The sequence below is a fragment of the Colius striatus genome, chromosome 1 (genome assembly GCF_028858725.1).
Source record: "Colius striatus isolate bColStr4 chromosome 1, bColStr4.1.hap1, whole genome shotgun sequence".
NCBI classification, from domain to species: Eukaryota; Metazoa; Chordata; class Aves; order Coliiformes; family Coliidae; genus Colius; species Colius striatus.
In genome coordinates, this window is record NC_084759.1 from 192,732,526 (window position 1) to 192,760,506 (window position 27,981).

General features: G+C 43.5%; 1 protein-coding gene across 1 annotated transcript in view; it reads right to left on the bottom strand.

Moving 5' to 3' along the window:
* Positions 1 to 4,728: 4,728 nt before the first annotated feature.
* Positions 4,729 to 27,981, bottom strand: part of CDHR3 (cadherin related family member 3) — a 41,171-nt gene continuing 17,918 nt past the window's right edge. Inside the window, exons 7-19 of the mRNA XM_062020216.1 lie at positions 27,661 to 27,809; positions 26,264 to 26,453; positions 24,542 to 24,710; positions 22,958 to 23,048; positions 22,714 to 22,812; positions 19,253 to 19,479; positions 17,420 to 17,591; positions 14,308 to 14,552; positions 11,258 to 11,439; positions 9,947 to 9,960; positions 8,457 to 8,488; positions 7,810 to 7,858; positions 4,729 to 5,006 (exon numbers count right to left, since the gene is read on the bottom strand). Coding sequence (XP_061876200.1) covers positions 4,729 to 5,006; positions 7,810 to 7,858; positions 8,457 to 8,488; positions 9,947 to 9,960; positions 11,258 to 11,439; positions 14,308 to 14,552; positions 17,420 to 17,591; positions 19,253 to 19,479; positions 22,714 to 22,812; positions 22,958 to 23,048; positions 24,542 to 24,710; positions 26,264 to 26,453; positions 27,661 to 27,809 — 1,897 coding nt within the window. The remainder of the gene's footprint in view (positions 5,007 to 7,809; positions 7,859 to 8,456; positions 8,489 to 9,946; positions 9,961 to 11,257; positions 11,440 to 14,307; positions 14,553 to 17,419; positions 17,592 to 19,252; positions 19,480 to 22,713; positions 22,813 to 22,957; positions 23,049 to 24,541; positions 24,711 to 26,263; positions 26,454 to 27,660; positions 27,810 to 27,981) is intronic.

Here is a 27,981-nt window from a genome sequence, read left to right on the forward strand (position 1 = left end):
CTTTCCTGGGGATGGCTGAACATCTGCCTGCCCATGGGAAGTGAGGAATCAATTCCCTTGTTTGCACTGTGCGTGGCTTTTGCTTTCCCTATTAAATTGCCTTTATCTCAATCCAAAAGTGGATTTTCTCACTTTTACTCTTCCCATTTTCTCCCCCATCCCACAGGGGCAGGAGAGAGCAAGCAACTGTGTAGTGCTTAGTTGCCAGCTAGAGTTAAAACACAGTAATATCTCATAACATGCTTCCAAATGCAGAATGACCTCAAAGCTATGTCCCAGAAAGCAGCCTGCAGACCTCAGAGCACTAACAAAGCATGAGTGATGCTCTGTCTCCTCCTGGAACCTGCTCAGGCAGCAGCAGAGCCAGGATGAGCTCTGTGCTCAGCTTCTCACTGATTTTCAGCTTCCTCAGGCACTGATGCTGTGGGACAGACCTGCCCCCACCATAACAACCTGAGCTGAGCTTCAGCCCATCTGCCTTTTCCTATGTGGTGCATAGGCACAAAATCTGATGTAGTCAGCCAGAAAGATCAGCTTTTAGGGTACAGTTCATCAGATCTATTCTAGAAGGATCTCTTCTTTGCAATAAGTCACCTCCGAAGTGTCTCTTTTTCCCCAGTGACCACAACAGGAGCTTACAGCAAGTAGCTCAGACAAGGCTTGTGTGGGTGAAGCCCAGCAGGCATTGAGCCTGTGTTCAGCCTTTCAGCTGGAGCATTGCAAAAGGGCCTGTTGTGGTCAGGGATCTCAGATGATCAGCTGGGCCATGTGCAACGTGCAGTTGTGGCTGCTTACTGTTAAAATGTTGCTTCCATTATGGTGTAGCAATCTGGGTCTCATAAAATAACCTAGCAGCTAGATTTTCTGCTCAGGACAAGAAGGATTGTTCCTCTTGCCTGACCCCCCTTTTCTGAGGAGGCCCAAGCCCTGTGTCCTGCTCCTAGTGAGCAATCACAAAGTGGCAGCCTTGCAGGCAGACGTTTTCCATCTCTACACCCAAAACTTCTCAAGTGTAGATCTCTTGGAGACTGAGCAAATGCAGTATCAGCACTTTCACATTCCTCGATATAAATGAAGTAACACGGCCAGAAGCTGAGGCTTCTGCTGGATAGTGTGTTGTTTGTAATATCAACATGAGAATAGAGCTTTTGTGCTTTAGAAGTACATTAGTTTTGCAGAAAAGCACCAAAATCCAGTAATATGATCATACATATACTACTAGGGGAACAAGACCCTGTCAGGAAAGGTGACCTGTGCTCTTTTGTAATCACTCTTGAAACTTTCAAAGCAATGTTAACCCAAAGGTCTCAAAGCACTTCAGTGATGTGTGAAGATGTAGCAATAAAAAGCTGTGGCAGAACTCATGCTGCTTTCTGTAGACTTTGGATAAAATTAATGCCTAACGTTTAAGAGGCAGCTAGAGGTCAGGAGCTGTTGCCCCTAGCTATTCCACTTGAACCACCAGGCACCTTTCTTCTTCTTCTAGTCTCAGCTTATCGGTGTCATCACTCTAAAATAAATAGCACCAAAGTTCACACCTTTTAACTGTCTGTAGAGACTAATGGAGCTCTTGAAGACTGGAGGGGCTGTTCCCATCATCTCGTCTGACCCTCTACAGCATGAGGCAACCATTCCTGACTTCTGAACTCTTCAAATGATGGAAAGGCCTCACAGTCTTAGCTAGCAGTTCCAATTATTAAATGCTTTCATTATCTAGACCCTGCACTTAATCCTTGCTCTCAGTCCATCTGGTGGCAGTTTTCCACACTAGATCTGTGTTCTCAAAGATGTTTCTGAATGAAAAGAGCACAAAAGCTGGTTTAGCGATTAGATGAGGTTTCTAACATTTAAAGCTGTACTACACAGTGTAAGTACTATATTCTGTATTTTATGAAACAATATATTTTTCTTTTACGTTTATTCATAGTCTGTTTTCATACATTGTTCTCTACAATATGCAATATGTGTACATCTAGGTCAGTCAATTCTGTTTTTTCTGCTTTTGCTCTATGAAAGACAGGCCAAAGAAATGAATGGTTGTGCTTTGTCTCAATGAGACCTGAACTCATTCTTGATTTCCTCACAGGAAAGTCAATAGTAGCAGGGTCAGCTAATAGGAAAATTGTGCTGCTTTCACATAAAGCTGATGATCCAATAAAGCCTCGTTTTTCCTTGATTTTGTAGAAAAGTAGTTTTATGCATGACCAAAAGAAGGCCTTACAGTCAAGATCAGGATGAAGAATTAGTTGGAGCTGGAGGTCAGCATTTCACATATTGAAGAAACAGTGTGAGTAAGGAAGGGCATAGCTATGCTTTATGGTCAGCACACTCGTTTCCCCATGCAGCAAGTTACATGAGGATGCCTTATCTTGTCTGTACCTGCCTGCAAAAGGCTGAGTACTCCAGCTAAACTCAGCTCACCAGGACAGAGGCATCCTGGGCAGTGTTACAACTTAGATCTGGCAGCTCCTAGATCCATGGTGCCTCTCTGTATGGTTGTCAGTTGTTCAGAAGTGAGCATTACTATGAGGGTAGTTGCTTCTCAGACAGCTGTAGGATATTATGGCACTAGCAGCATTGACCATGACCATGTGTTTGCACACATGGATGTTCAGAGCATGCTGTGATACCATGTTATGCTGCTGGTGGGGTTTTAGTTCCTGAGAAGGAAGGAAAGAAGTTTGTGCAGTTCAGCAGCAGGAACAGCAGTAAGGAAAGATGAGTTTTCAGCCATTTCTTTGCAGGTCTCCTGTCTGAAACTAAAACCTGTCTCTGCTTCCCTGTCATGGTTTGACCTCAGCTGGCAACTAAGTACCACTTAGCTGCTCACTCTCCCCTGGTGAGATGTGGGACAGAATTGGAAGTGAGAAAACCCACTTTTGGGTTGTGATAGACAGTTTAATAGGCAAAACAAAAGCTGCATGTGCACACACAAAGCAAACCAGGAAATCGATTCCCCACTTCCCATGGGCAGGCAGGTGTTCAGCCATCCCCAGGAAAGCCAGGATCCAGAATGCATCACAGTTACTTGGGAAGAGAAATGCCATCACTCTGAATGTCCTCTTCTTCCCCCAGCTTTACATGCTGAGCATGATGTCCTGTGATGTGGGATATCCCTTGGGTTAGTTGGGGTCAACTGTCCTGTCTGTGACCCCCCCCAACTCCTTGTGCATCCCCCAGCCTCCTTGTTGGTGGGGTGGGGTGAGGAGCAGAAAAGACTTTGATTTTGTGTGAGCACTGCTCAGCAATAATGAAATTATCTATGTGTTATCAACACTCCTTCCAGCACAAATCCCTAGATGATCTCTAAAGGTCCCTTCCACCCCTACCATTCTATGATTCTATGATTTTTGCTACTCTGAAGAAAATTAACTTTATCTCAGCCAAACCCGGGACACTCCAACTAAAAAAAAGGTAATTATCTCTTGATCACAAAGGTAGAATGAGAAGAAGCAGAGTGACTGCCCCACAGAAATGCCCAGGGAAAAAAAGTAAAAAGCCTGTGGGTCTTCTTGTTATGAAAACAATGCAATTAACTTCTTCAGGTAATGAAGATTTAACAGTCATAGCTGCCAGGCATGCTTGTGTGTACTTTGATGTCAGAGGGATAGAAAGATCAGAGATGCAACATGCTATCAGTTACTATATCATTGGAAAACCATCTGCATAAAATTTTCATTGACTGTGCCTGCTCAACTTAAACCATTTGCTTTGGCCACCTGAAAAAACCCAATCCCATGGTGATAAAAAACTTTTTGTAATCAGGGAAGAAAAGAAAAGAAGCCAAGACATGAAATGTTAAGTCATCATTTATAACTAATTTTCTCCAGATTAATTTTCTGAAATCTTGTAGACTTTGCTTGTTTTATATCAGGTTCTTAGACAGCACTTACATTATACATGCCCACACTTGGAAAAGATTATTTCACCCCATGTGTTTACTGTCATTGTTCTTTTGAGTGTGTGCCACTTGATTCTGTAAAACATTAAATACGCCAGAGGAAATACCAAAGGTGAAGATACTGAATGCTGCTAGTGTTACAAAAGATAAATAGGCTGAAAGTGTTGACATGACAGCCTGAGATAGCATCACAAGCTGTAGGTTTTCTCCCCTCCAAGACTGTTTTCAAGCCATGGTCTTTTCTGCAGCAGGATGGGAAGGTGAGGAAGGGCTGAAATAAAATACTGAAGGAAAATAAAATCTTTTTAGCTTTTACCAGCGAACTTTTAAGCCCTGATGTGCTTTTCACCCATTCTACTGCTCAGCAGGGACAGGAGACCCCATTCACTGGTGAGAAAGCATGTCAGTGTATACTACCCTTCCAAAAGGCAGCCAGAGGATGTGGCTGTGTCACTCTAGGCCTTGCAGAGCTCTTCCTGGAGCAAACTTCCAGGGGCAATGAGAAGCAGATGCTTCTGTCCATGACTCTGCTTTCATTTCATCTTCTTCCCCTTCCATGTCCTCCCCTTCTCTCCCATTCTTACCTGTACCCGCCAAAGGTACGTCCTCATCCTGCCTTTGAGTTCAGTTTATGCAGCAATGGCTACCTCATGTTTTGCAGCTGAGATATAGAGGGAGAAAATCACATCTGATTCTTTGGCTGTTCAGAGAGGAGGTCATTTGGGAAGTACCTTGGAGTCTCATGCTTTAAGGCTGGCTTAAGGGCAACACAGTGTTCATTTTGGGAGAGGAGGTCTTGGGAGACTATTGAGGATAGCCCCCTGTCCTCAGACTCCATCTTCTGCTTTTGTAATCTTAGAATGTCCTGGTTGTTCTGATTGCCCTGCTGAGGGCTTGGCAGCTAGCTGCGTCTCCATAGTCTTCTCTTTTCTCTTCTCTGAAGACTCTTTTTTGCTTGGTGCTTCTGCTCTGTCCATCCCTTGGCCACTATAGTCTGAGGTACTAGCTGTTCCCTGCTTGGCTGGCACAGGCTGAAGGAGCTCATTGCTCTTCTTCCACCTCCGGGCCCCCGACTGTGTATTGAATTCATACATTTTACCAGTAACTTGCAAGGGAGAAAAAAACAGCTGATTAAAATCATTCCTGCTTTAGCAGATTAAAACATGACAGCTCTCCTCGGTGTGGGGTTGAAAAGAGAAACATGAAGCTCTTGGAAAATCAGCTCTGTAAAGGAGATAGCCCCAAGAGTGAAAGCCTCGTTTCTGCAAGCAAGTGTGGGGACCTGGGTGTCAGAGGAGCCTCTCAGGGGAGATGCTACTCCATGAGTATAAAAACTGGCTGTCCAGTTAAGGGAATAGGAATATTCAAAACATGTCTCTTCCCCCACCAAAAAAAGGACTTTCTTATCATTCTATATCTCTATCCAAGTTACAGGTACCATGGTTTAACATGGGCAGTGTGACACATTCATAGTCCTCAGTTGTTAGGACTAACTCTCCCCAGACTTTTGCCTTTGGCCACACTGAGCAAGGCCAATGTATATATATGCCTATTTTTTCAAGTAGAGTTGCCTACTTGAGGTAGCAAAACCTACTAGGAGCACAATATGCTACATACATCTTCCAGACCACATCAGGTTGTCAAGGTTCACCCAAGATGTGGAGGTCTGGGATCTCCAACAAGTTTTGACTGCATGCATTGCTTCTCTATTTGCACAGGATGCTTTCCTCCAGCTTGCTGTCCACATTGTTATTAATGGAGTGAAATACTGACTATTTTCTGTTTGTGAAAGTAAATGCTTCCCTCATATATATATATGAAATACTGTTATATTTGGGTTGTTTAGCACACATTTCCTTGTTAGAAAGGTTTTTGGCCCTTTTCAGAATTTATTAATAGTTTCTACTTGTACATTAAAAGGAAATATCTTCTCCTTCAGTTCACTTACTACACAGAGACAGGTGAAAAAATTGCCAAGTGCATCCAGTGTGGATTCCTCACAGTCTAAATCACTGTCTCTTGCTAAACAGACAGAATCAGGAGCTACAGTGACAACTGTTAATTAAACATTATTTATAGGAGCCAAACAAAAAACCATTAATGCCTGGAAAGAAACAGCAGTTACGTGTTATTACATGTTACAGTTTGTATCAGAATTAATGATTTCTGACACATTAACACAATTTGAGCAATTAAAGGTGAAACTGGATCTTTTTACATGTTATTTTTTTCACTGCTTATAAGGCAGGCATGTTAAAGCAGCCCAGATCAACAAGTAGTTCCTGACCATCCCTTGTAATCACATCCAACAGATGATGTCCTGGGAATTATTAAATCTCATTTCCAAACCACCAACACTTGATCCTCCAGGGTTTGGGATGAGAAATGAAGGGGAGAGAGGAGGAGTGGGGAGCACACATTTCTCTGCAGACACCACAAAGATGTCAGCCATGACACAAACACTATGGCTCTGGAGAGCAGGTTGGATGGGCTCAGATATCTCTAAGTCTGGTGTGGTCAGATTTGCTGAGGAAATGACCCAGCAGCTGTCTTACAGAAACACCAAGGAGTAGTTCTTGCAGCAGCTTAAGAAAATCCATGTTCAATTCATTACAAATGCAGTTACATAGGGAAAAAGCAGGGATCTTAGAGGCCATCCCTCCAGATCTCTTTATAAATAGCAGGTGGGCTTGGACCTGGACCAAGCTGGCCTTGAGCAGCCTTGTGGATGGGTTTAATTGCACAGTAGGGTCCTATTTGTTTGCCCAAATTCTGCTGAAGTCCCTATGCCTAGTGTTTCCCATTAGCTCACAGCATCCAACAGCTCTGAGCCAGCTAATAAGAAACATGAGGAACGGGCACTTGGATGGAAATTTGGCCAGATGAATCCAAGCTCTGAAACATGCCTGCCTTTTTTCTTGATAATTTTTAGACCTATTGTTTCAGAGCTATTTTTGGATCTATTTGTTGAGAACTTCATTTGATGGACTGCCACACTTTACCAGCCACCCCACTCCCCCTCACCATGCTGGGGCCCTCAGCCATTAGACACAGTGCTGGGCACCCTAATGCCAGGCCAGGCATCAGTGTGTGGGCCTTGGGCAGGGGCTGGGGTTCAGGGGGTTCAGGCAAGGTGGATCCATCCTTAGGAAAACCCCCACATTTTTCTGTAATGAACCCTGCTGCAGAGCACAGTGACTGTTGTTTGAGGAAGGGAAGAAACACTGCACCTCCTGGGTCATCCTGGTTTTCCTGGCTTTTGCCTTAATTTCACTTTTCCCACCTGGTTAATCAGATATGCTCAGAGTGAGCATAGCTGGAGCCTGGTGACACATTCAGTAGCTGATGCTACCACAACTGTAACTAAAAGCAAATGGTTTTCCCTTTCCGCCCCAGCAAGTGCTGCTCAAGCCTTAGATAAGGAGCAGGAAGGCACTGCTGCTGCAAGGGAGCAGGTTTGTGTAACTCACCCACCCACCCTGCATCCAGGGAGAGGTTTAACAGACAAAGTCAGCACAGCTGTGGCTACATTAATCCGCTGGCCACTTCCCAGGCATGAGAAGTGTGAAATCATGTGGCCATGCCAGCACCAGAGCAAGAAGCTTGCAGCAAATCCTTCCCCTCCTCCCACCTCCCCATACCAGAACCACACATTTAGGTTTGGCACGGGAACAGTGAACAATCTGACCATTAGATGTGTGCTTTCAAAGGCCATAAGTGTATTCTACCATTAAAAATGTTACTAGGGCACTGTCTTGATTTTTGCTGTCTCTGAAATATAGCTCCCATTCTCCTTGGAAACAGCAAACTCAAAATATGAAAAGCAAATGTCGAATCCTATTTAAATCAATTAATCCAGTTTGTTTCCAGCCAAATAGTCATATCCACTGTTAATTGGGTTTTATTACCTGGGTCTCTGGCTTCTCCATCAAAGACGGTGTTTAGTTTTGTCATTGTCTATGAAGAGAGACAAAATGTGAATTGAATCCTGTGAATTAGTTAAGAAGAAGGAGCAGTGACTTGGACATGGTGACCTACATGGATGGAAGTGGATTTGTATAGCCTGCATGTTGCATTCCTTTAGGGTGGGTTTAATCAATACTGGTAACAAAAAGCCATTTGTGGTATCAGGTGTTACCATTTGTGGCATAGATTATTCAGGGGAGGATCAAGAAGGTCTGACATGTTGAATGCATCTACGTGTGTAACCACAAGAGGGTCTTCTCCACCCAGAGGAGGCTTGGGAATCCCTCCTCTGAAGAACTTGCAGAGGGAGAGAACACTAATAAAAGTGGCTTGCAGGCTTTATGCTATGATAGCTATGGAAAAGGAAGGAGCTGCAGTGTGGGCGAGCACCACTCACATCCAGTGTTGCCTCCAAATACAGAAGCCAGCTGGGATATTGAAATGTTTTGCGTTTAAGGACAATCCTTTTTTCCTCACCATTTTTATGTTCTCTTTGGAAAACAGGCACCTTTCCTACAAATGGTCCTATGATCCCTTTGTATGATGGGACCGGGCAAAGAGGCTTTGTTTTGGGGCCAGCAGTACTTACCACAACCACTTCTTTCTTAGGTTTCTTCTTTTCTACAGGACAGAAAATGTACATTGTGAAGAGATTTTTCTGACAGTAACTATAGACCCTAAAGCCAAGATTTCCTCAAACAAATAGACAGTCTTGGTACTCAACTTCTGAGACACTTCAAATGAGCCCTATTTCTTTTCAAAGGCTGATCCTTCATGCTATTTGAAAAGTGAACTCCTTCATAGTATTTTGGAGTGAGAATCCACAATTGCCAATGACTAACCAGAAGTTCAGCCTTGAAAAGTCCCATTCCTTCGGTAATGAGTAAATGACAAATTTCCCTTCCTAAAGAATATGAACAGATAGAGAAATTCACCTTTGGGGATATTAGAACTACAAATGTAGATTACTTTTATCCCATGAACATTTGTATCTGCAAAGCCTGTGCACTCAAACATGCACTTGGAGGCAAAACAGGGAAGCACTGCAGATCCAGTCAAGTCAAAATTTAGACTGAAGAACAGTTTGGTTATGTGTGAATTTACCACACTATTAACTCATCCCACATGCAAACAAAAACAGCAGCAGTGCCACAGGCATCTCGACAGCACAGATTTGTGGATGATACCCAGCTAGTTGCTCTGATTTCTTCTTGCTCACTCCTTGCCAATTTCTTTAATGGCCTTTCTTTGGTGAACTGTATGCATGGCCACCAACGGGCTTTACAACTGGGCATTCAATACTCTGAAGTCTTGCAGATAAGCCTCACCTGAGCCCTGTTGGGAAACTTGTTCCATCTGGCCTCTGCTGTGCAGCATTTGGGAATCAGTTTTTCAGAAAGTACCAAGCATCCGTCTTTAGGAAACCAGCCAATGCTGAAATGTCTCGAATTGGGCGACCAAGAGAACAGCTAATTTTGTTGTGTTTTGTTAGTCATGTGGTTTTTTTCAAGCTGGGTGATACTGATTGAGGAGGAGGAGTTACAAAAGCAGGACTTACTGAGCCCATAGGAGCCATGCTTGCTAGCAGAAAGATAATTGACTAGAAAGAACAAGACTGGTTAAAAATTCACTTTTTAAATATGCAACATACACCTCTCTTAAGCTATACAAATGCCTGTGAAAGCACCAATGCTTTAAAATCAGTTTTCAGTTACATGATGGTAATGGTGTCAAAGGTGCAAATTAAGGGATCAAAGAACAAGGAATTTGGAGAGGACTCTTGAAGATGCTATAGAGAGATGGGATTCTTTTTAACAGATAGCAAATGAATTGCATGTGAAACACTCAGTAATTCTTTAGCATTCATGCCAGAATACCAGGCTACTCAGAATTTGTTTTTTACCTAGTAGTTAATAGGTTTGAATACCAAAAGGGCCATTAAATCCCTTAGGCAGGCTGCCCACAATCAGACAGGGTACCCTTGTACTAGGTCAAATTTATTTTTCTAGAAATTGAATTAAAAAATTTATACTGAATTTTACACAAGATCTTATTAAAATATAGAGCAGAGGTACATACCTGGGACTTTTATCCTGTAACAGAAAAAAGATAAAGGGTATAGTTAACAAATGTCATACTTTTGCCTACATAAAAAGATCATGCTTTGTTCTTTTTCATTTGGCAAAAAGAATGTGTTTCCTTGAGTTCTGGGACTTGCTTGGATTGTTTGGCTTCTGGTTTTGCTTTTGCTGAAGGCCTGCATCATTTAATGCTGCTCTCAATCAGGAGAACAACCCTGAGCATTCCTCTAACACCTCTCCAAGAAGGGAAGGTATAAAAAAAATTCTTATTGATGATAGCATGATGGATTTGTAGAGTCTGGAAAAATACTTCTTCAAATATTGTCATCTTGTCTCATCCTTGGAGGAAGGTCAATTTCTTTAGTGTGATGGGCTTAAATAATACTTTTTAAAATATTTGAAAAGTTGTAAATGTTTTTGAAAAGATAGAAATTGTTTTTAATAGGAGAGTCTGACTTGCAGTGACTAACTTGCCCTATTAATAAATAACAATAGCCAAGCTAAAAGTTGCTAGATTCCTTTGTCATTTTTTTATCACAAATGGCTAAATTCCTTGCACACACCAGTTGTATTGTAATCAGTCATATATTACTTCTTTGCAATTACTAGAGTTTGTAAATTATGTCCACATTCTGCTTCTCTTTGTTTTGTGAAGAGAAAAGTCAATTTAGAGGCAGTGTGTCTCCAGCCTGCTGAGAAGCCAGCCAGCAGGGATTCTACTACTTCCCACAATGAACCAGAGCTGGTCCCAGGTGCTTCTCTGGCTTTTGCCAAGCACGAGCACTCAGAGGTACTGCAAAGCTTTATGGGCCTTGTGACAGATTTGTGTAAAACTCCAGGAAATCTGCAGAAGTTTGGCCAGAACAAATAATTTGGCTTGAGCACCAAGATTTGGAAAGGACTCTGGGATCCATAGCTGAGAAGGTGGAGAATGCATCCAGTAATTAACTAGATGAGAGCTCCCTTGGAGTAAGAGCCAAATGCAAACCAAAACCACTTGTATTTTTGGTCAGCACAATCAGGCACAAGCTGACAGTGCGTCACGAGCATAGCTGCCTTTAGCAGTCATAATTGTCAGTTCCACTGTTATCTTCAGCTAATGGTAATGTCAGTAAATCGATGGAAAAAAATGCCAGGGACATCTTTCCTTGACTTCATATCACTAGCACCAAATCCCACTACAACAGCGTATACTCCAGTTCAGGGCTGGACAATACTCCCAGAGTAGGTTTCACTGCAGCTGCAGAGCCTGAGTTTTCTGTGCCCCTGCCAGGTGCTGCGAGTGCCCTGGGGCTGTGGGAGGACTCACCGTGCTGTGCCGTCAGCTCTGCGTGCTGGAGGGCAGCGGGTGCGGAGCCAGGTGGCCAGCAGGAGCCCCAGGTAGCCCAGCAGTCCCAGGAGCAGCAAACCGCCCACCGTGATGACGAACGGCACGTACCATGCCGATGCAGAGTAGAGGTTTTCCTTTTCTGTCACAACAGTGAAGCCAGGCTTTCAAAAGAAGATAGGAAAAGTTCCTCAAGGCTGTGTGCTTGTGAGGTTACTGACACCAACCACACCTTTCATCTGGTTGAACTTCTGCACTGAAGCACCTGGCCCAAGCTTGCCCTGAGACCCTGCAGGAGATAGTGTCTGCTGGAGGCAGTGATTCATCCCATGTTACCTGCCTGCTGACTGACAATGCAGCCCCCATGACTGAGATGGACCACTAAGCTCCTTAGGGAATCAAAGGCAGGTGAAATGGAGCCCACCGATGATGGAAAAGGAGGTTCCAGATCATGTTTCAAATGTCTTATATGAAAATCAGTATGTCATGGTGGAGTTTAAAAGCCTCAGGTTGCCTGTAAAGCTGCGAGTGCACTGTTGGAGGGTGAGCAAGTTCAGGAATAATGCCATTACCAAGACAATGGTTTCTTGCTACCTAAGGCAAAACTGGAAGTAGGTCATCTTCACTGCAGTGATCATTCTGCCTACTTCCTAAGTGGAGTTGAACCCCAAGGAATTGGGTTATTGTATAAAAAGAAATTAAACTCCTTTTTTTCCCCTGTGACTTGCTCCAAAAGGGAAAACTACACTTCCTGAGCAGCTGCAATCTCCCACATCTTCCCTAGTGCCAGGAGACAACGTCCCTGAGCTGGCACACCACTTGTTGCTAGCAACTCATTCATTAAGGTCCCATCATGAAACTGTCATCACATGGATCAGAAATTACTCATTTGCTCTACCTGGGCCATTACCTAGTGTGGTGCTATTAGTTTTGATCCTCTACAGAAGTTTTTATTTCATTTTCTGTAAGATATTTATAACCCCATTGTGTATGAAATTTAGTAGGGTATCTCTTTCTTTCTTATTTAAGAATACCTTTACAATAACCTATTTTGCCTTATAAAAAAGGTACATCCAACCCTTAGAGAAACTCTCAGATAATCTCAAGATCACCAGCACCACTCCATCCTCTCTGGGACTGAAGTCTCAAGTGAGCTTTTTGTGGCAGGGCTTCTTTTCTACATTAACAGCCTTACAGAAACTTATTCATCAAGTTGTTGCACTGAACATATGTAAGGAGTAGTGATGGGAGAAGTTGTTGTAATGGAAGTGCTCTTCTGGAAAATAGACTGAAAGTGGAAAGCTGATACCTCTAGGGAGGCAGATTTAACACTGTGGTATGTGGTCTGGGCTGTTTGTATTTGTGGTAAGGCATGGGAAAGAAATGCAGAATAAGTTTCTTCATTCAGCTTAACTTTTCCTTTCCACATCAAGTAGAGGGAGGAGAAGGCTGTGAGAAAACCATTTATTCCTTCCTAACAGAGCACTAGATAATAACAGGGCTATTCAACAGCCTGCAAGTCTGGATTTAAACATTTTCATGACGAAGTATCCAGACTTGCACATGCTGATTGCAGGATCCTCTGGCCTTGGCTCAATTACCGGTAGCCCCTAGGAGATCCAGACCAATTTACGGTGAACCACTCTTTTACCTCTTCACCAGCATACCTCCTATTTTCATTCCTGCACATGAGAGAAAAAAGGTAACGCCATCTGCAGGCACACAGAAAATGGATGGACTCTGGTTGACAGAGAACTGGTGCAGCAAGGGATGAAGGTGGCAGCTGGCACAAGGATGGGGACAGAGTGGTCAGCACCCTCAAGCTGTGCTACTTCTGCAGGCAGGACAAAAGAAAGCTCTCCTCACGCGCTGTGCCAGTTTGATGGAACCAGCTCCAAAATGAACCTGGTGAACCAGAGCTTGCCTGGGATGGCTGCATGGAGGAGTAGGCTGTATTGCTGGGACACAGGCCCATAGCTCCATAAACTCTACAAGGCCAGATCCCGCCCTAGCTGCCAAAAGCTATGCAGGCTTCCTCAGCTCATCTATGGACTATTATGTGTGCAAGGAGCTCAGGAAAGACTCATCCAAACCCTCTGCATTTGCTGTCTGAAACCTCAGTGACATGCTGAGACCGTGCACAACTGCTTCAGTTCGTGACAGGCAACTGGAAGTTTTAGATGACAGTGTCCTCAGGGATGGAAAAAAAGCCCTTTCCAAGGGATGAGGATATCTCTTTGCTGTTGTTGCCTATTTCAACTTCAGTAGCCACAGATTAATGTGTCCCACTGCTAAAGAAACACACAAAAGGGCCTTACAGCTGGGGAGTGAATAGCTATGAATAATAACAATAAAAAGTAGTGCAGCATGCATGAGGTAATTTTAAGGTTCCAGGCAAAGGTTAACCCCTGCTCTTTCCTTATTAATAAAGCTGCCAAAATCCTTAACTTTCCAGTTGCATGGTAATAGCAGCATGCCTGGTCCTTTGGCTACTTGCCCTTTTTGTTTTAGAAACTAAAATACAAAACATATGTGTCCTGATTTCAGCTGGGATAGAGTTAATTTTCTTCGTAGTAGCTGCTACAGGTCTGTTTTGGATTTGTGCTGAAAACAGCTTGACTGCACAAGACTGGTTTAGTTATTGCTGAGCAGGGCTTACACAGTGTTAAGGCCTCTTCTGCTTCTCACCCTGCCCTGCCAGCAAGGAGGCTGAGAATGCACAAGGAGCTGGGAGGTAACATGTCCAGGACAGCTGACCCACACTAACCCAAGGGCTATTCCATACCATAGGATGTCATGCCTAGTATATAAACTGTGGAGGTTGACAGGGAGGGGGAAATACTGCTTGGGTGTTGGTCAGCAGGTGGTGAGCAACTGCGTTGTACAGCGCTTGGGATTCAGCACTTCCCAAGACTGAACACACTGCAGGTTTTTGCTTTCCTTTTGCATACATCTGTTCGCTTTTTTTTCACTCCTATGGAGATTAGTCCATAAAAAAATACAGAAATGGACATAATTTTCAATTAACTTACCGTTGTGGTAACGACAGTAGTTGGGTTTGGGATCACTCTGATGCTTAAGGTCACTGTTCCAGTTTTAGTTGGGTGTGTGGCTCTGTCCCTTGCAGAGAGTAAATTGTCATCTGTTACATAGACGCGCAGTGTGTAAATCCAGTTCGTATCAAGTCCACTCTCATAGTCAAACCTCGATGCAAGAATCAGTCGAGATATGTTGGAGCCAGCACTTGGTGAAAAGGTGAAATGATTGTTCACATTGCCTGCAAAAAACAACACCAAACCAAAATAAACCACCCCAATTTTAATGCCACACTAAAGGCATTGAATGAGCAAAAAGATCAGTTTTTGTTGATGATTTGTTATGGATTACTATACAGCTGTGTGGTAAAATGTCATTGACAAGAATGGCTCTTCCATCTTCCTGGTACCATATAAAATAATATAAACAATACAGTCATAAAAGCATTAAAATATTGAGTAAGAGCCACTGTGGAGACATAGCTGAGAGGAAGCTGTGGAAACACTTCAGAGCCATAGGGCACAGAAGAAGTCACGTGAGTGATGTATGCTTAGGGCCTGGAGAGCACCCAGAAGCAGCAGCAGCCAGCCAGGGCAAGGACCCTGCACTGTTACAGCACTCATTCTGCTGGTGGGGTGTTCCTGGAGTTGTCCCTAGTGGCATGGATGCCACCAATGTCTTCAGAGACACCTCCAAGCCCGTCTCCGTGGCCTCTGCCTCTGCCCAGAAGCCTTTGAACAGGTCCCCCAGAAGACAACTAATAACTTGGAGGCATAAACTGCCTCCAGGGCTTGTCTGGACAGAGAGGGGACTTCAGTGACGCTGGCTTTCCAGCCCTCATTTTCTGCCTGTGTGGCTGGAGAGCTGCTAGTGCCCTGGGCTGCAGGTAGGCCAGCCCTAGCTGTTAGGCTCTGGGCAGAGTTGGTGGCTGGCCTCAAGTGGTGTCCAGGGCTCAGTGCTGAGGCCACTCCTGTTTAACATTTTTACTGATTATCTGGATGAGGGGATAGAGTGCACCCTTAGTAAGTTTGCAGAGGGCACCAAGCTGTGTGGAAGTGTCAATCTGCTTGAGGGTAAGGAAGCTTTACAGAGAGATCTAGATAGGCTGGGTGGCTGGGCCAAGGCCAATGCCATGAGTTTCAATCAGGCCAAGTTCTGGGTCCTGCACTTGGGCCACAACAACAACCCCAGCAGTGCTACAGGCTTGGGGAGGAGTGGCTGGAAAGCTGCCAGGCAGAGAGGGACCTGGCAGTGCTGACTGACAGCAGCTGAACATGAGCCAACAGAGTGCCCAGGTGGCCAAGAAGGCCAATGGCATCCTGGCCTGGATTAGGAACAGTGCTGTCAGCAGGAGGAGGGAGGTGATCATTCCCCTGTACTTGGCTTTGATGAGGCCACACCTCAAATACTGTGTCCAGTTTTGGGCCTCTCTCTACAAGAATGACACTGAGGTGATGGAGAGAATACAGAGATGGGCTACCAGACTAGTAAAGGATTTGGACCACGTCTCATATGAGGAACGGCTGAGGGATCTGGGGCTGTTGAGACTGGAGAAAAGAAAGCTCAGGGGAGACCTTATCACTCTCTACAACTACCTGAAGGGAAGATGGGAGTCAATCTGTGCTCCCTATTGACAAGCAATAGAACAAGAGGAAATGGCCTCAAGTTGCACCAGGCGAGGTTCAGGCTGGATATGAGGAGGAATTTTTTTACTGATAGAGTTGTCAGGCATTGGAATGGGCTGCACAGGGAGGAGCTAGAGTCACCGTCCCTGGAGGTGTTTAAGGGAAGGTTGAATGTTGCACTTAGGGAAATGAACTAGGGGTTGATAGGGCTGGGACAAAGGCTGGATGTATGGCAGGAAGTCCATCATTGCAAGGGAACGGTTCTAGGTGGCAGCACCAGTGCACAGCTTATGGAGAGACATGTTTCAGTAAGCAGCAAAATAACGGTGTGCAGAACTTGATGGATCACAACTAGCTCACCATGAGAAGCAATACATAAACTGTGCTAGATTATGATAGAATCGTTTCAGTTGGAAAAGAACTTTAAGGTCGAATCCAACCACTAACCTCACACTACCAAGCCCATCACTAAATGATGTCCCTCAGCACCTCATCTATATGGCTCTTAAATACCTCCAAGGATGATGACTCCACCACATCCCTGGGCAGCCTGTGCCAATGTCTAACAGCCCTCTCACTGAAAAAGTTCTTCCTAATCTCCAGTCTAAACCTCCCATGACATTGAGGCCATTTCCTCTTCTCCTATCTCTCATTACTTGGGAGAAGACATCAACACCCACCGCACTACAATCTCCTTTCAGGCAGTTGCAGAGAGCAACAATGTCTCCCCTCTTCCTCTTCTCCAGGCTAAACATCCCCAGCTCCCTCAACTACTCCTCATCAGACTTATTCTCTAGACTCTTCACCAGCTTCGTTGCCTGTCATAGCATCATCATAGAATAGTATGGTTGGAAGAGACCTTTAGAGATCATCTAGTCCACCCCCCTCTGCCAAAGCAGGTCAACCTAGATCAGATTGCATAGGAATATGTCCAGGCAGGTCTTGATCTCCAGAGAAGGAGACTCCACACCCTCCCTGGGCAGCCTGTGCCAGGGCTCCCTCACCCTCACAGTAAAATAGTTTTTTCTTATGTTTAAATGGAAATGTTTGTGTTCCAGCTTCATCCCATTACCCCTTGTCTCTGGACGTGCTCCAGAACCTCGATATTCTTCTTGTAGTGAGGGGCCCAGAACTGGACACAGTGTTCAAGCCACAGCCTTGTCAATGCCAGGTGTAGAGGGAAAATCACTGCCCTGGTCCTGCTGACCACACTATTTCTGATACAAGCCAGGATGCGATTGGCCTTCTTGGCCACCTGGGCACTCTCGCTGGATCATATTCAGCTGCTGTCAATTAACACTCACAGGTCTTTTTCCACCAGACAGCTTTCCAGCCTCTCTTCCCCAAGCCTGTAGTGTTGCATGGGATTGTTGTGACCCAAGTGCAGGACCTGGCACACGTGAAAATATGTACAAATCAAACTGAACCAACAGCATTTGCTAATTTTTACACTGCTACTAGCTGACATGTGGTGACACATTACCTTCATTAATGAAGTAACGGAAAGACCTGGGATCAGAATCACGATCTTGACACTGAATCCTGAAGCCATTAATATTGGTCCCAACAGCTAAGCTGACTGGGATTTGAAATGAATAGAAATTGGGTGAACAAACTGGTTCTTCATCATTTACCTCCAAAACATTGACAGTTACCTGAAAGAAAAGAGCAGTAGCAAGCTGAAGCTCCTCCATTGTGCTGAGCCAGAATTTTATTAACTTCAGAAACTATTTGGCTTTGTCCATTTTGCTCTTTTGATCAAAAGCAGTTGAGCAGCAATGATCCTCCCTTCCAATCTAGCTTCTAACAGAAAATGTCTGTGATCTTTTGACCTTCAGTTCTTCTTGTGATTAGCACTCTTCTGGGAATAGATTATTTAACCTGAGCCATCTCCCAAAACCACAGGGTTTTTGAGCTGGTGTGTCTGATTATCTGCATCACCTGAATTGTGTCATAGTTAGAATGAGAAATAACACTAGAACCACGTATTCATAAGACTTCCTTTCAAATCTCTCAAATTGCTTCACAGTTGCTAGTTAGGCTTCTTAGCATATTTAACAAAAATTCAGAGCATGATCCAAGGAAGGAAAGAAAAGTCCTTATAGACTTTTCCCAGTAAGAGAGAAATGCTGGTCATGGCCACCTGCATGACTGGGAGCACCCCAGGTAGCACCAGATGTGTTTAATGTCAGATGGGATTAGCTGGCTGAGAGAAAAAGGTTACCCTTCACAGAGCATTTTCCTCTAATGTCAGTTGGTCTTTAACTGGCAATAGATAAACTTGTCAGCATTAAAATCTCCTGGTGCCAAATTTTCCTTAATGTTTACCTGGAAATATTATAGATGACAAAGTACAAAGATGATTAAGTACCTCCCACCTAGCAACTCTATGGGTGGTGCTTGGCTGGAATAGAAAGCAGGCCTAATAGATATATCCTCCAACAGATGTCAAAATCAAATGTAAGGCAGTCATGAGGGAGAAGACATGAGAAGGAGTGAAAAGGAGTTCTGTATGTGAAGAACACCAGGATTCTTTGAAAGAGGTGAGTATAAAATACCTTTGTGGATATACCATCTGTAAATTTTCTCCTGAATAAAATAGGTCTGGGTAGCAGACTTGAGCACTACCCTACTGTTTAGTGTTACCTGTGCCCTTGGGTCCTGATAAATGGCACCACTGGAGGACAAAACTCAATTATGGTCACAGGAAAGCACATATAAGGGCTTACCTCCAGTAGACCATGTGGCCACTGTTGTACTGTGCTAGGCCCTCTGACATTATCCCAAGAGGCTGCCCAAGTCCTTATCACATCCCTGAGGTATGCAGCACACAACTCAGATGGGCTGTAACATGATTCTTGGATTACTCTGGGCACTTTGCAGTGTAAAGAAAACCAAAAGTATGTTTAATGGGCAAGGGGCACTATATGAGTTCCAAAAATTACTTAGGACCATGCATGGGTATAATCAGGTTGTTCTGCTTGGTCTCAAGACCTTGTCCTTTTCCCGTTTTCCAGTATATATGTAGCCATAAAGAATCTTTTAAATTGTCTAGGGCATAGAAAACAATTTCACTGCTCAGGTAAAATAAGAAAAAAAGATGCAGAAACAAAACCCACAGAGTTAAAAACATTAAAATATTACTTTAATCCTTTTTGAAGAAATAAACCAAGACTGAGTGAACACCACTTTGTTCATCTGACTCATATACCACTCTGTGCAGGCATGGACTTGCCTTTTGCCAAATAGAGTACTCTGCCTATTGTCTTACCATTCTTGACTGGAAGAATGTAGAAAGTAGAGTGGATTTACTCACAGATACTGTTTCAGTCTTCTCTCCGTCTGAGGCCTGTACCGTGAGAAAGTGCTTCTGAGTTGTTTCATAGTCTAATCTAGCTAAAATCTTCACATCTCCTTTGGTTGGGCTGATCCAGAAGATATTTGTGTAATCCCTGGTGCCACCTCCAGCTACAATGGAATAAGTGATGACACTGGGAGGCCAATCCTTGTCTCTGGCATTCACTCTTCCAATGCTGGATCCAACTGAGAGATAGAAAATCTGTAGTTCATTAACATTTTAAGGAAAAGTAGGTACAGAGTACTTGTTCCAACCAAAACTTGAGGAAACTGGATTAAAGATTTGGCTTAAAGTTTTTCACCATACAAAAAAATAAAGCAAAGGTATGAGAACCACGAAGTTCAATGTGCTGTACTGTGACTGCCCCTTGCATGGGCTTGCCTGCCAGCACCCAGCACCAAAACATGCCGAGTCTGTAGAGAACCACAGCAGAAGTGCTCTGGCAGCGAGGGGCACCACGAGCCCCACACACACAAACTCCTGCCTTGTGGCAAGCTGAGCACTGGCTTGGCTGGGGGAAAAAGGCTCTTAGTCTGCCTTGAAAAGCAATCACTGCTGTGCCTTCTGAGGTGTTTGAATTACCTCTGTGGTGAGCATCTATGAAGCAAACTATGAGAGGCAGTGCTGCAAACTGTGAGGACCAAGATGGGACCGTGCACACCAATCTCTGCAGACATTGGTTCGGTCCTAAGTGAATCCACATGGCCCCAAGATATGTAGGATGAATTGTCCTCATGCACAGAGTAAGACAGAAAGAGGATGTAAGTGAAGTCTGGCACTTTTTTTCCTTCCTGACCCTGTGAACTCCAGCCCTACTGCAAACTGATGGCTACTGTTTAGTACGGCAACAGCAAGCACCCTGTTAATGTCAACTCAGCCCAAAACAAAAGGAAGTCTGAGTCAGAAAAACGCATAGTACTTCTCTTTATAGTCTCAGTATCCACCAAGGTTGTGTAGCTGACACAGTGAGCTTTACAGACATATCCATGTCACAGATGGGTTTCAAGTGTTACATTGCTAAGATACACGTCAGTGGTATGAGGAGACACGCTCAGAATAGGAAGTGCTACAAAATTCCCCATATCATGCCCACTGGGAAACAGAGTAGAAACCCAAGATCCATCCATACACCACAGAAACAAAAAATGTGGGTTTTTTCAGGTTGCTGAGCAATTCAACAATCTGGTATGAACACCTGAACAATGAGGTCCTTTGATTTCTAAGTGGCTGCCTCCCTTAGCCTTCCTTGCTTTCCTGGCTATTTGCCTCCTGCCGGAGCCAGGACTGCTAAAGTTTCTCCAGGGTTGGCAGGGCTGTTAATTTGGGCCTGCTCCTTTGCCCATAACAAGGGAGAGGGAGTTGTGGGCAGGATGATGGGACTGCTTGAAGAATGCATTTTCCTCGCCATTACTCCTTGCCTCCTGAATTAGGAAAATGGATGCAGAAGCACTGTAGAACACACAGGTCTGCTGACTATAGCCACAGCTGCCTTCACCTGTGCTTTAAGCCTTCCCTGGCCATAATTATTTGATGAATTCAAACAGATGCTAGATTATCTGGCTGCTAAATCTCCTGGAGTTTCATGGGTGGCTTCACTACATCCCACTCATCCATTGGACATCCTTCTTGTTGACATGGCCACTGGGGCAGTTTTGTGAGTAACAGCAGCTTAGGGGTGTGTTGGACGTGCTGGAGGACAGGGCTGCCATTCAGAGGAGCCTATCAAGCTGGAGCTACAGGCCAACAGGACAGCCAAATGCAACATCCTGCACCTGGGCCGGAGCAAGCCCATGCATCAGTGCAGGCTGAGATTGACTGAGCAGGCAGCAGCTCTGTGAGAATGAGCCCTGGGCCCACCCCTGATGGACAAGTTCTACATGAGCCACCTGAGCACCCTTGGGGGAATGGAGACCATATACTGTAATAGCAAGTGTATTACCAGCACACGGTGAGAAGTGATTAATCCACTATACTCAGCACTCATAAAGGTACCTGTGGCCAATTTGGGGGCCTGGGTACAAGAGATATGTTTAAAAAAGTGGAGAAAGCCTGGGAAGGGTTGATTAGAAGATGCAAGAGGAGATGAAGCAGGGGGCTGGGTTTGTTCAGACTAGAGAAGGGAAGGTGAAGGAGGGATTTAATTTCTGTGCTCCCCTACCTAAAAGACTACAATACAGAAGAGCAAGATACATCCTTCTCTGAAGCGGACAGTGAGAAGAGAAAAGATAATAGATACAAGCTGCAACATAGAAAATTCCAGCTGAGTACAAGGTACAACTGTCTAGAATGAAGGTTGCACAGCTGGAATGGGGGCTCAGAGAAGCTGTGGAGTCTCCATCTTGGAGAGTTTCAAAATGAAACTGGATAAAGTCTTGAGCAATCTGATGTGGCTTTGAAACTGTCCTCACTTTGAGCACAAGTTGGACTTAAGATCCACACAAGTCCCTTACACCTTCAGTTTTTCTGTGACCCTAGAAAGTTCAGAAAAAGGGTCAGATTTATCCATCAAATATCTAACATACCTCTAATGTTTTTCTCAGACAAGAGAATAAAGACAGTAAATGAGATTCTGGTGCAGAAGGCATGTGTTTGGTACATCAGGTTGTAGGAGGGAGAAGCTGATAGGGAAAATGCCATTCCCATGCCTACTCTGCTGTGCTCTGAACAGCACAGCAAAGAGCTGGCTGGCAGTGACATCTGGCACTCAAGGATTACCAAGGAGGCAAGATGCCATGGCACTGCTGTGCAAAGGCACGGCATGCAGGACTCACAAGGGGATAGAAACGGTCCCGAGATGAGACTCGAGCATTTGCACAACTTCAATAGGTCTGTTCTAAGGCCACATTTGCAGCTGCTGTTCCTGGGATGTTAAGGGGTGGGAAGGACCTTGCCTTCAGGCACAAGAAGCTGCCCTGGCTGCTATCTGACTAAGCATAGCCTCTCCAGCGTTGCACTCCCATCCCACCCTATTGCCAGGGCACCCACTGCACCCAAGGTGATCTGAATCTATGGAGACAATGGTGTGGCCATCTTGCACCATGCCTGGGCCAAGAGAGTCCTCACTCATCTGTGTGAGTCTATAATAGTTTCTTTAAACCACCACATTCCCTCCAAAAGGCTAATTTAGCAAGAGCAGAAAGATAGTCTAAAACAAGGCATCTGAGTTCAGTTCCCGGCTCTGTCACAGATTTCTTGTGCAATTGCTGATTTTATGTGTGTCTCAGCTTCCATCTGTACAATTGGAGTTGTTGCCAGTTTTGTCTATTTAAGGGAAGTAGGTGGTTGTATGGTGAGACCCTGGTTGAACTGGAGCTTTGAGCCATTCTCCTCATTCAATTATACAGAAATCCATTTATAGCAAAAGGATCCTTATCAACATGACAACATTATTTCTATCATGTAGGTGCTAGTTACCATACCTTTAGTAATTTCTGGAACGTTAAATTCATGTGATAAATTATTGAAGACTGGGAAAAATTCATTCACTGGCTTTATCCTGATGTAAATGTAGATGATATCTGGAAATATAACAGAAGATTAAGCTATAGTTAAGTATGGCTGTGAAATTTTCTCATGCATATATTCAAAATACATATGGTTTTCCTCTCTCCGTGCTGTTACAGCACAGGAAAATATCAAAAGAAGTGTAAAAGGGATACTTGCTTGAGTAGTGAGGATAGGCAATATCTTGCACCCTGACAGTCAAAGAATAAACTTCAACTCCTTGATTTTCTAAATCAATACTTTCAGTCATCTAAATAAAAAAGAAACAAAATTGAACTTAGACTTCCTTGCATAAACTCACAATACACATGACGACAAGAACTCTTTTTTTCAGCATTCTGTAAGTGTTATCTCTCCCTTGGATATATAGAATTGCCCTGTAGGAATAATATATGCTATTAATCAGTTACAGGACTGAATTCCAGGCTTGCTCTACATGTTCACGCTCTGGTATCTCTTGGAAATTCAAAACCCTTTCCTTCTGCCAACAAAATTTCTTTCCCTTAAGTGCAGGAAGTTTTATCATTTGGATCATAAGGTCTTGGCCTTTTACCTAGTTAACTCAAAGCTCATGTAATGAGGTGGCTATTTACTCTGCCCTTTGTTGGCTCAACAATAATCTGCTCTTGCTAAATAGTAATAGTTACTCCTTGAGATCACGCCTGCAGACATGTATTAACGGTATCAGACTCAGTCACGAGTGTTTATCCAAGAACCATGTTGTTACTACATGGTGGCTTATGCAAATTTAAATCCTAATCTCCTCAACTCTCTGTCTTTCTGTAGGAGCCTCATAAACTTTGTGTCAGAGCTAAAGCACAGGCATCCACTGCTGATCATCTGCAGGGAAATTCCTGGAGGAACAGGACCCTTCATGTACCCCGTTACATTATACACACACAGTGATCAAAGGGCTGACAACAGCTATATCCTGTCCCACAATGAAAATGTTTTTTATGTTGCCAAGTGAAGCAAAGGGCAGTGCTCATTGACATGTATACCTCAGATCAAAAATTAGAGTAAGCTTGTTTTACTGCTCCTGTAGCACTCTTGTCTTTCAAATAGAATGTCTAATTTTTTTTTATCTTTCCATTTTTCTGTAGTTGTCCACAGCTCTTTTCAAAGCAATAAAACAGCCACCATTGCACATGTCCAGCAACTGGTGGGAGTTCTGCCCAATGCAAATACACCAGCAGCCATAAGCATAAGGAACCTATATTTTGACATGAAAAAAATCACACAAATGTAAATATCAACACACTTTTGTGAAAACCACTCAAACTGGTTTTCCAATTTTGACCAATGAAGCTGGGAAGTGGTTACAGAGAGTGGGATTTCTCAAGTATTTCAATTATTCATGTTAAACAGCAAGGATTTCCACAATCCATCATGAATAAATAGGTATGAATAAATAAATTTCTGTTTATCCATATCAAAGTTTGTGCTTCACATTCCCTAAAAAAGGGATTTTTTTTTTTCTAATTATATCTAGCACATTTATTTAAAACTGGATAAAACAGTTCTCTGTTCACCAAATCCTGTAGAATCCACAGGATATATCCTATCAAAGGGTATGTAGTTCATATCCAGTCAGAAGAGTAGTTCTCCACATCATACCAGCTGTGACATTCATTAGAATCATTCTTTTTTTCTTGTATAGATAATGAATTCAAATAACTTATAATATTTCATAAGTCAGCTTCTGAAATGGGACAATTTATTATAAAGCCACAAACCACTGACCATAAGTCTTCCAGACACAGTGGATTCCAGAGCAAAGTTATTGCTTCCAAAACCAGATAATCCAGTGAAATTAAATTGATTGTTTGATGGATCAACATCAATATCTTCACAGTAATTTCTAAGATCAAGAAGAGGTGTCCCAGCAGGTGTATTTTCATTTACCTCTCTCCTGTTTAAAACAAACACACTTCCCATCAGAGCAACTCATATTTCTCTCCTTGAACTTGTCGTATATTACAAGCCAACATGTTGATTTCCATTTATTTTCTAAGTAAAATCCTTGATCTTAATAGGCCACACTTGATGAAGACTCTGACCCTTACACTGTGGCAGACAGCAGCTCAGTATGATGGACAAGACATAAACATTTAGCCAGATCCAAACCATAAATTTGGAACTCAGCTAAACTGCAGAAACTGTCACAAGATCTTAATGCACAAGATTAGTCCAATTAATCAGTAACATTTTGAAACATCTTTACAGCACTCATTTCCTTAGTAGGTGATAATGTTATCTTGAGAAGAATGAGAAGCTCATTCTTTTCTCTAACCAATAGCCATAAGATTCTGCTGTTTTGTGAAATTAACATTCCCGATAGTGAGGGTCTCTGTGATGGACATAATGGAAGGTAGGGGCAGAGAGTGTCAATTTAATTTCTTTTAATTGATAGAATTGAATTTTTAAAAAAATCAAGAACCAACCAAAATACCAACCAAAAGTACTATCTAATACTTTTTCCCTGAAGATTTTTGCCTCCTTCAGATCAAAATCTAAGCTTTCTAGGTAACAATGTTGTGTTATTGTCATGGATGTTGTAACTAAGCAGCACCCTGAAGAATTGACTTCTCTATGCTAAATTCTGTGAATTAAATGCAAGACATTTCTAGCAGATAGTGACTGAGCAACTAGGTACCCACTAACTGGGAATTCCTTGTTGCATAGATTCTTGGCCTGAGATGCTGGATTTTTATCTGTAAGACTGTCAAACTAATGAAAGTGCACCTGAAAAACTGTACTGTGTAATGTGGTGTAGCCTGAAAGATCAGAGCCCAGGCACATCAAACACTTCAGACAGACAACTTTGGCTTGGTCTTTCTACAACACACTTCATCTTTAAAACAGAGTCAGTGTTATGTCCTTATAAATTACCTGACCATCACAAAGGTCTCAGAGCATTTATGGCCATGGCAAAGTCCACGGCTAAGTTACTATGCACAGAAGACACCTTTAACAAGAGGTGATCTGGACTCTGGAGACCTTATAGATTGCATTAGACAAAACCCATGAAGGGTCACCAGGGAGAGATTTAGAAAAGAAGATTGGAAAGTTTAAAATAAAACTCCAGAACTGACTGGAAACCCACCATTCCCTGGTGAGCAAATCCCCACAGTTTAGCATGAAGTGAGAGAGGAGGAGCCTGGATCTGTACATGTCAAGAAAGTAACTGTAGATCTGATATCCTAAGGGTTTATGTATCTGAAACAAACACAAATAAATTGGCTATACACAGATATTTCTAGTACAAATTTCCATTTTGAACATGTTGGGAAATAGAATTTTGTGTCCTAAGACACTTAGAGTGAACACTAAACTTCACAGGCTAGTGATAAATGTCCATTTGAATCTCTAGCTGTAGGCCTGAGGACCCTAACTGATGGATCTCAGCCTGAACACTGGGCTGGGGCAACAAGGCAGCACGGAGGCAATGAAGAACCTCAATACCCGAAAGTAGAAGGGCTGCAGTCTGGTGAGTTGTCATTGATATCATTAATGATGATTGTGATCTGCATTTCACTGGTGTGACCACCGCTGGGACTGTCCTCCACATGGACTGTCAACGAGATGTTGGGATGGAGCCGCAGTGGAAGGGCATCGCGGTCGATTCTCCCAGTCACCTGTAGCACTCCAGTTGCTGGGCAGAAAGCAGCCAGAAGTTAGATGTTCACCATGGAGGCAAGCAACAAATACTCTGGTGTACATGCAGGAGGACAGGATAGCTCAGCAGACAGGTAGGAACAAAAAGGAAAGCAGTTGGAGTTCTGTTACACTTCCAAAGACCTAGTGTAAGTCAGTTGAGTGAGCTCACAGAGCATCAAGGACAATGAGCTCCTAATGCCCACGCTGTCCTTGCTCTCTAGATACTTTCTACTGTTATGTTCAAGCATTCAGCACCTCTACATCTACTCACACCATCTACAGAGCTGCTCTTAGCTGTAAGAGATTGCATTAACGTAATTAATCATCATTTGGAATGAATGCTAGATAGGTTGTGAGAGAGTGCTCTGGTCAGCCATTCACTTTTTTTTTTTCCCCTTTTGGTAGCTTCTGTTCAAAAAGAGAAGGTTTTTATGGCACAGCACAGTACTATTCCCAGGGAACAAAGGAGGTAAAGGAATAGTGTATATGTCTTCTCCCATTTGGCGTGTTATTGAGGGGGAGGATGACAATTCATGGCCAAAGGGCACTGGAAATCCAAAGCATTTAAGAACCATCCCCATCCCCCACAGGACTGTATGGTGTGGCACCTCTTACAGCTGTGATAAGCAGCTCTAAAGTAATAGCAGAGGAGAAGCAAAGCAGCCACTGAATGCTAGCCTGAGGCAGAAACGTCACACAGAAAACACACCAGAAAGCACAGAGATAGGACAAATAGGACAACCATGAGAGAGAGGACTCTTTGGATGGCCTTGCCTAAGGAGAGTCATGAACCAAGCAATGAAGTTGAGGTGCAGCTTAACTGTACACCTCAGTGCTAGAGCAGATTTCAGGAGAGTAGACATAGTCTAACTATGTGCAGCTCTTTAAAGAGCCCCAGAGAGGGCAATGCAGAGATTTAAAAGAAGGCAGCTAATCTCACTGCCACCCAAGGGGCTGTCACCTTCCAGCTGTAAGTCAATGTTTGTCAAGAAGTCACCTTTAGTCTGCTTTCTTCAAGATATCTTACTGAATCTTGGTCATCTGACCAAAGATTTTAGCCCTTATAAAGTACCCAGCATTTCTTATTTCTAGGGATAGCCACAGAGCAGGGTAAGTCCATTTAAAACTAAGGCAAAAACGTTTCTTCAGAAGTAACCACTCTTTTTTGAGGGTGTCAGAAGGCAGTTTTTTGTTTGTCTTACATGGATTTATAGAGAAATATCTGTCAGAAGACTGGATACTGTAGAAAAGTCTGCTGGGAGAGTCTTCATCATCAGGATCTTTAGCTGTGATATTCGCAACAACAGTGCCCGGGGTTTGCTCCTCTGGAATCCTGAAGATTCTTTGTTTTCTATGAGATGAAACAAAATTCAGCAAAGTCCACAATGATCTTCGTAAGGGCAGGTGGTCACAGACTCCTCTGAGCACCTAGTTGTAGCAGCAGAGCCATGGCTGTGCTGGGCTCAGAGACAGCTGTTTGCATGTCAGAGTATGTATCCCAGCCACGGGTCCTGCCAGCCGGA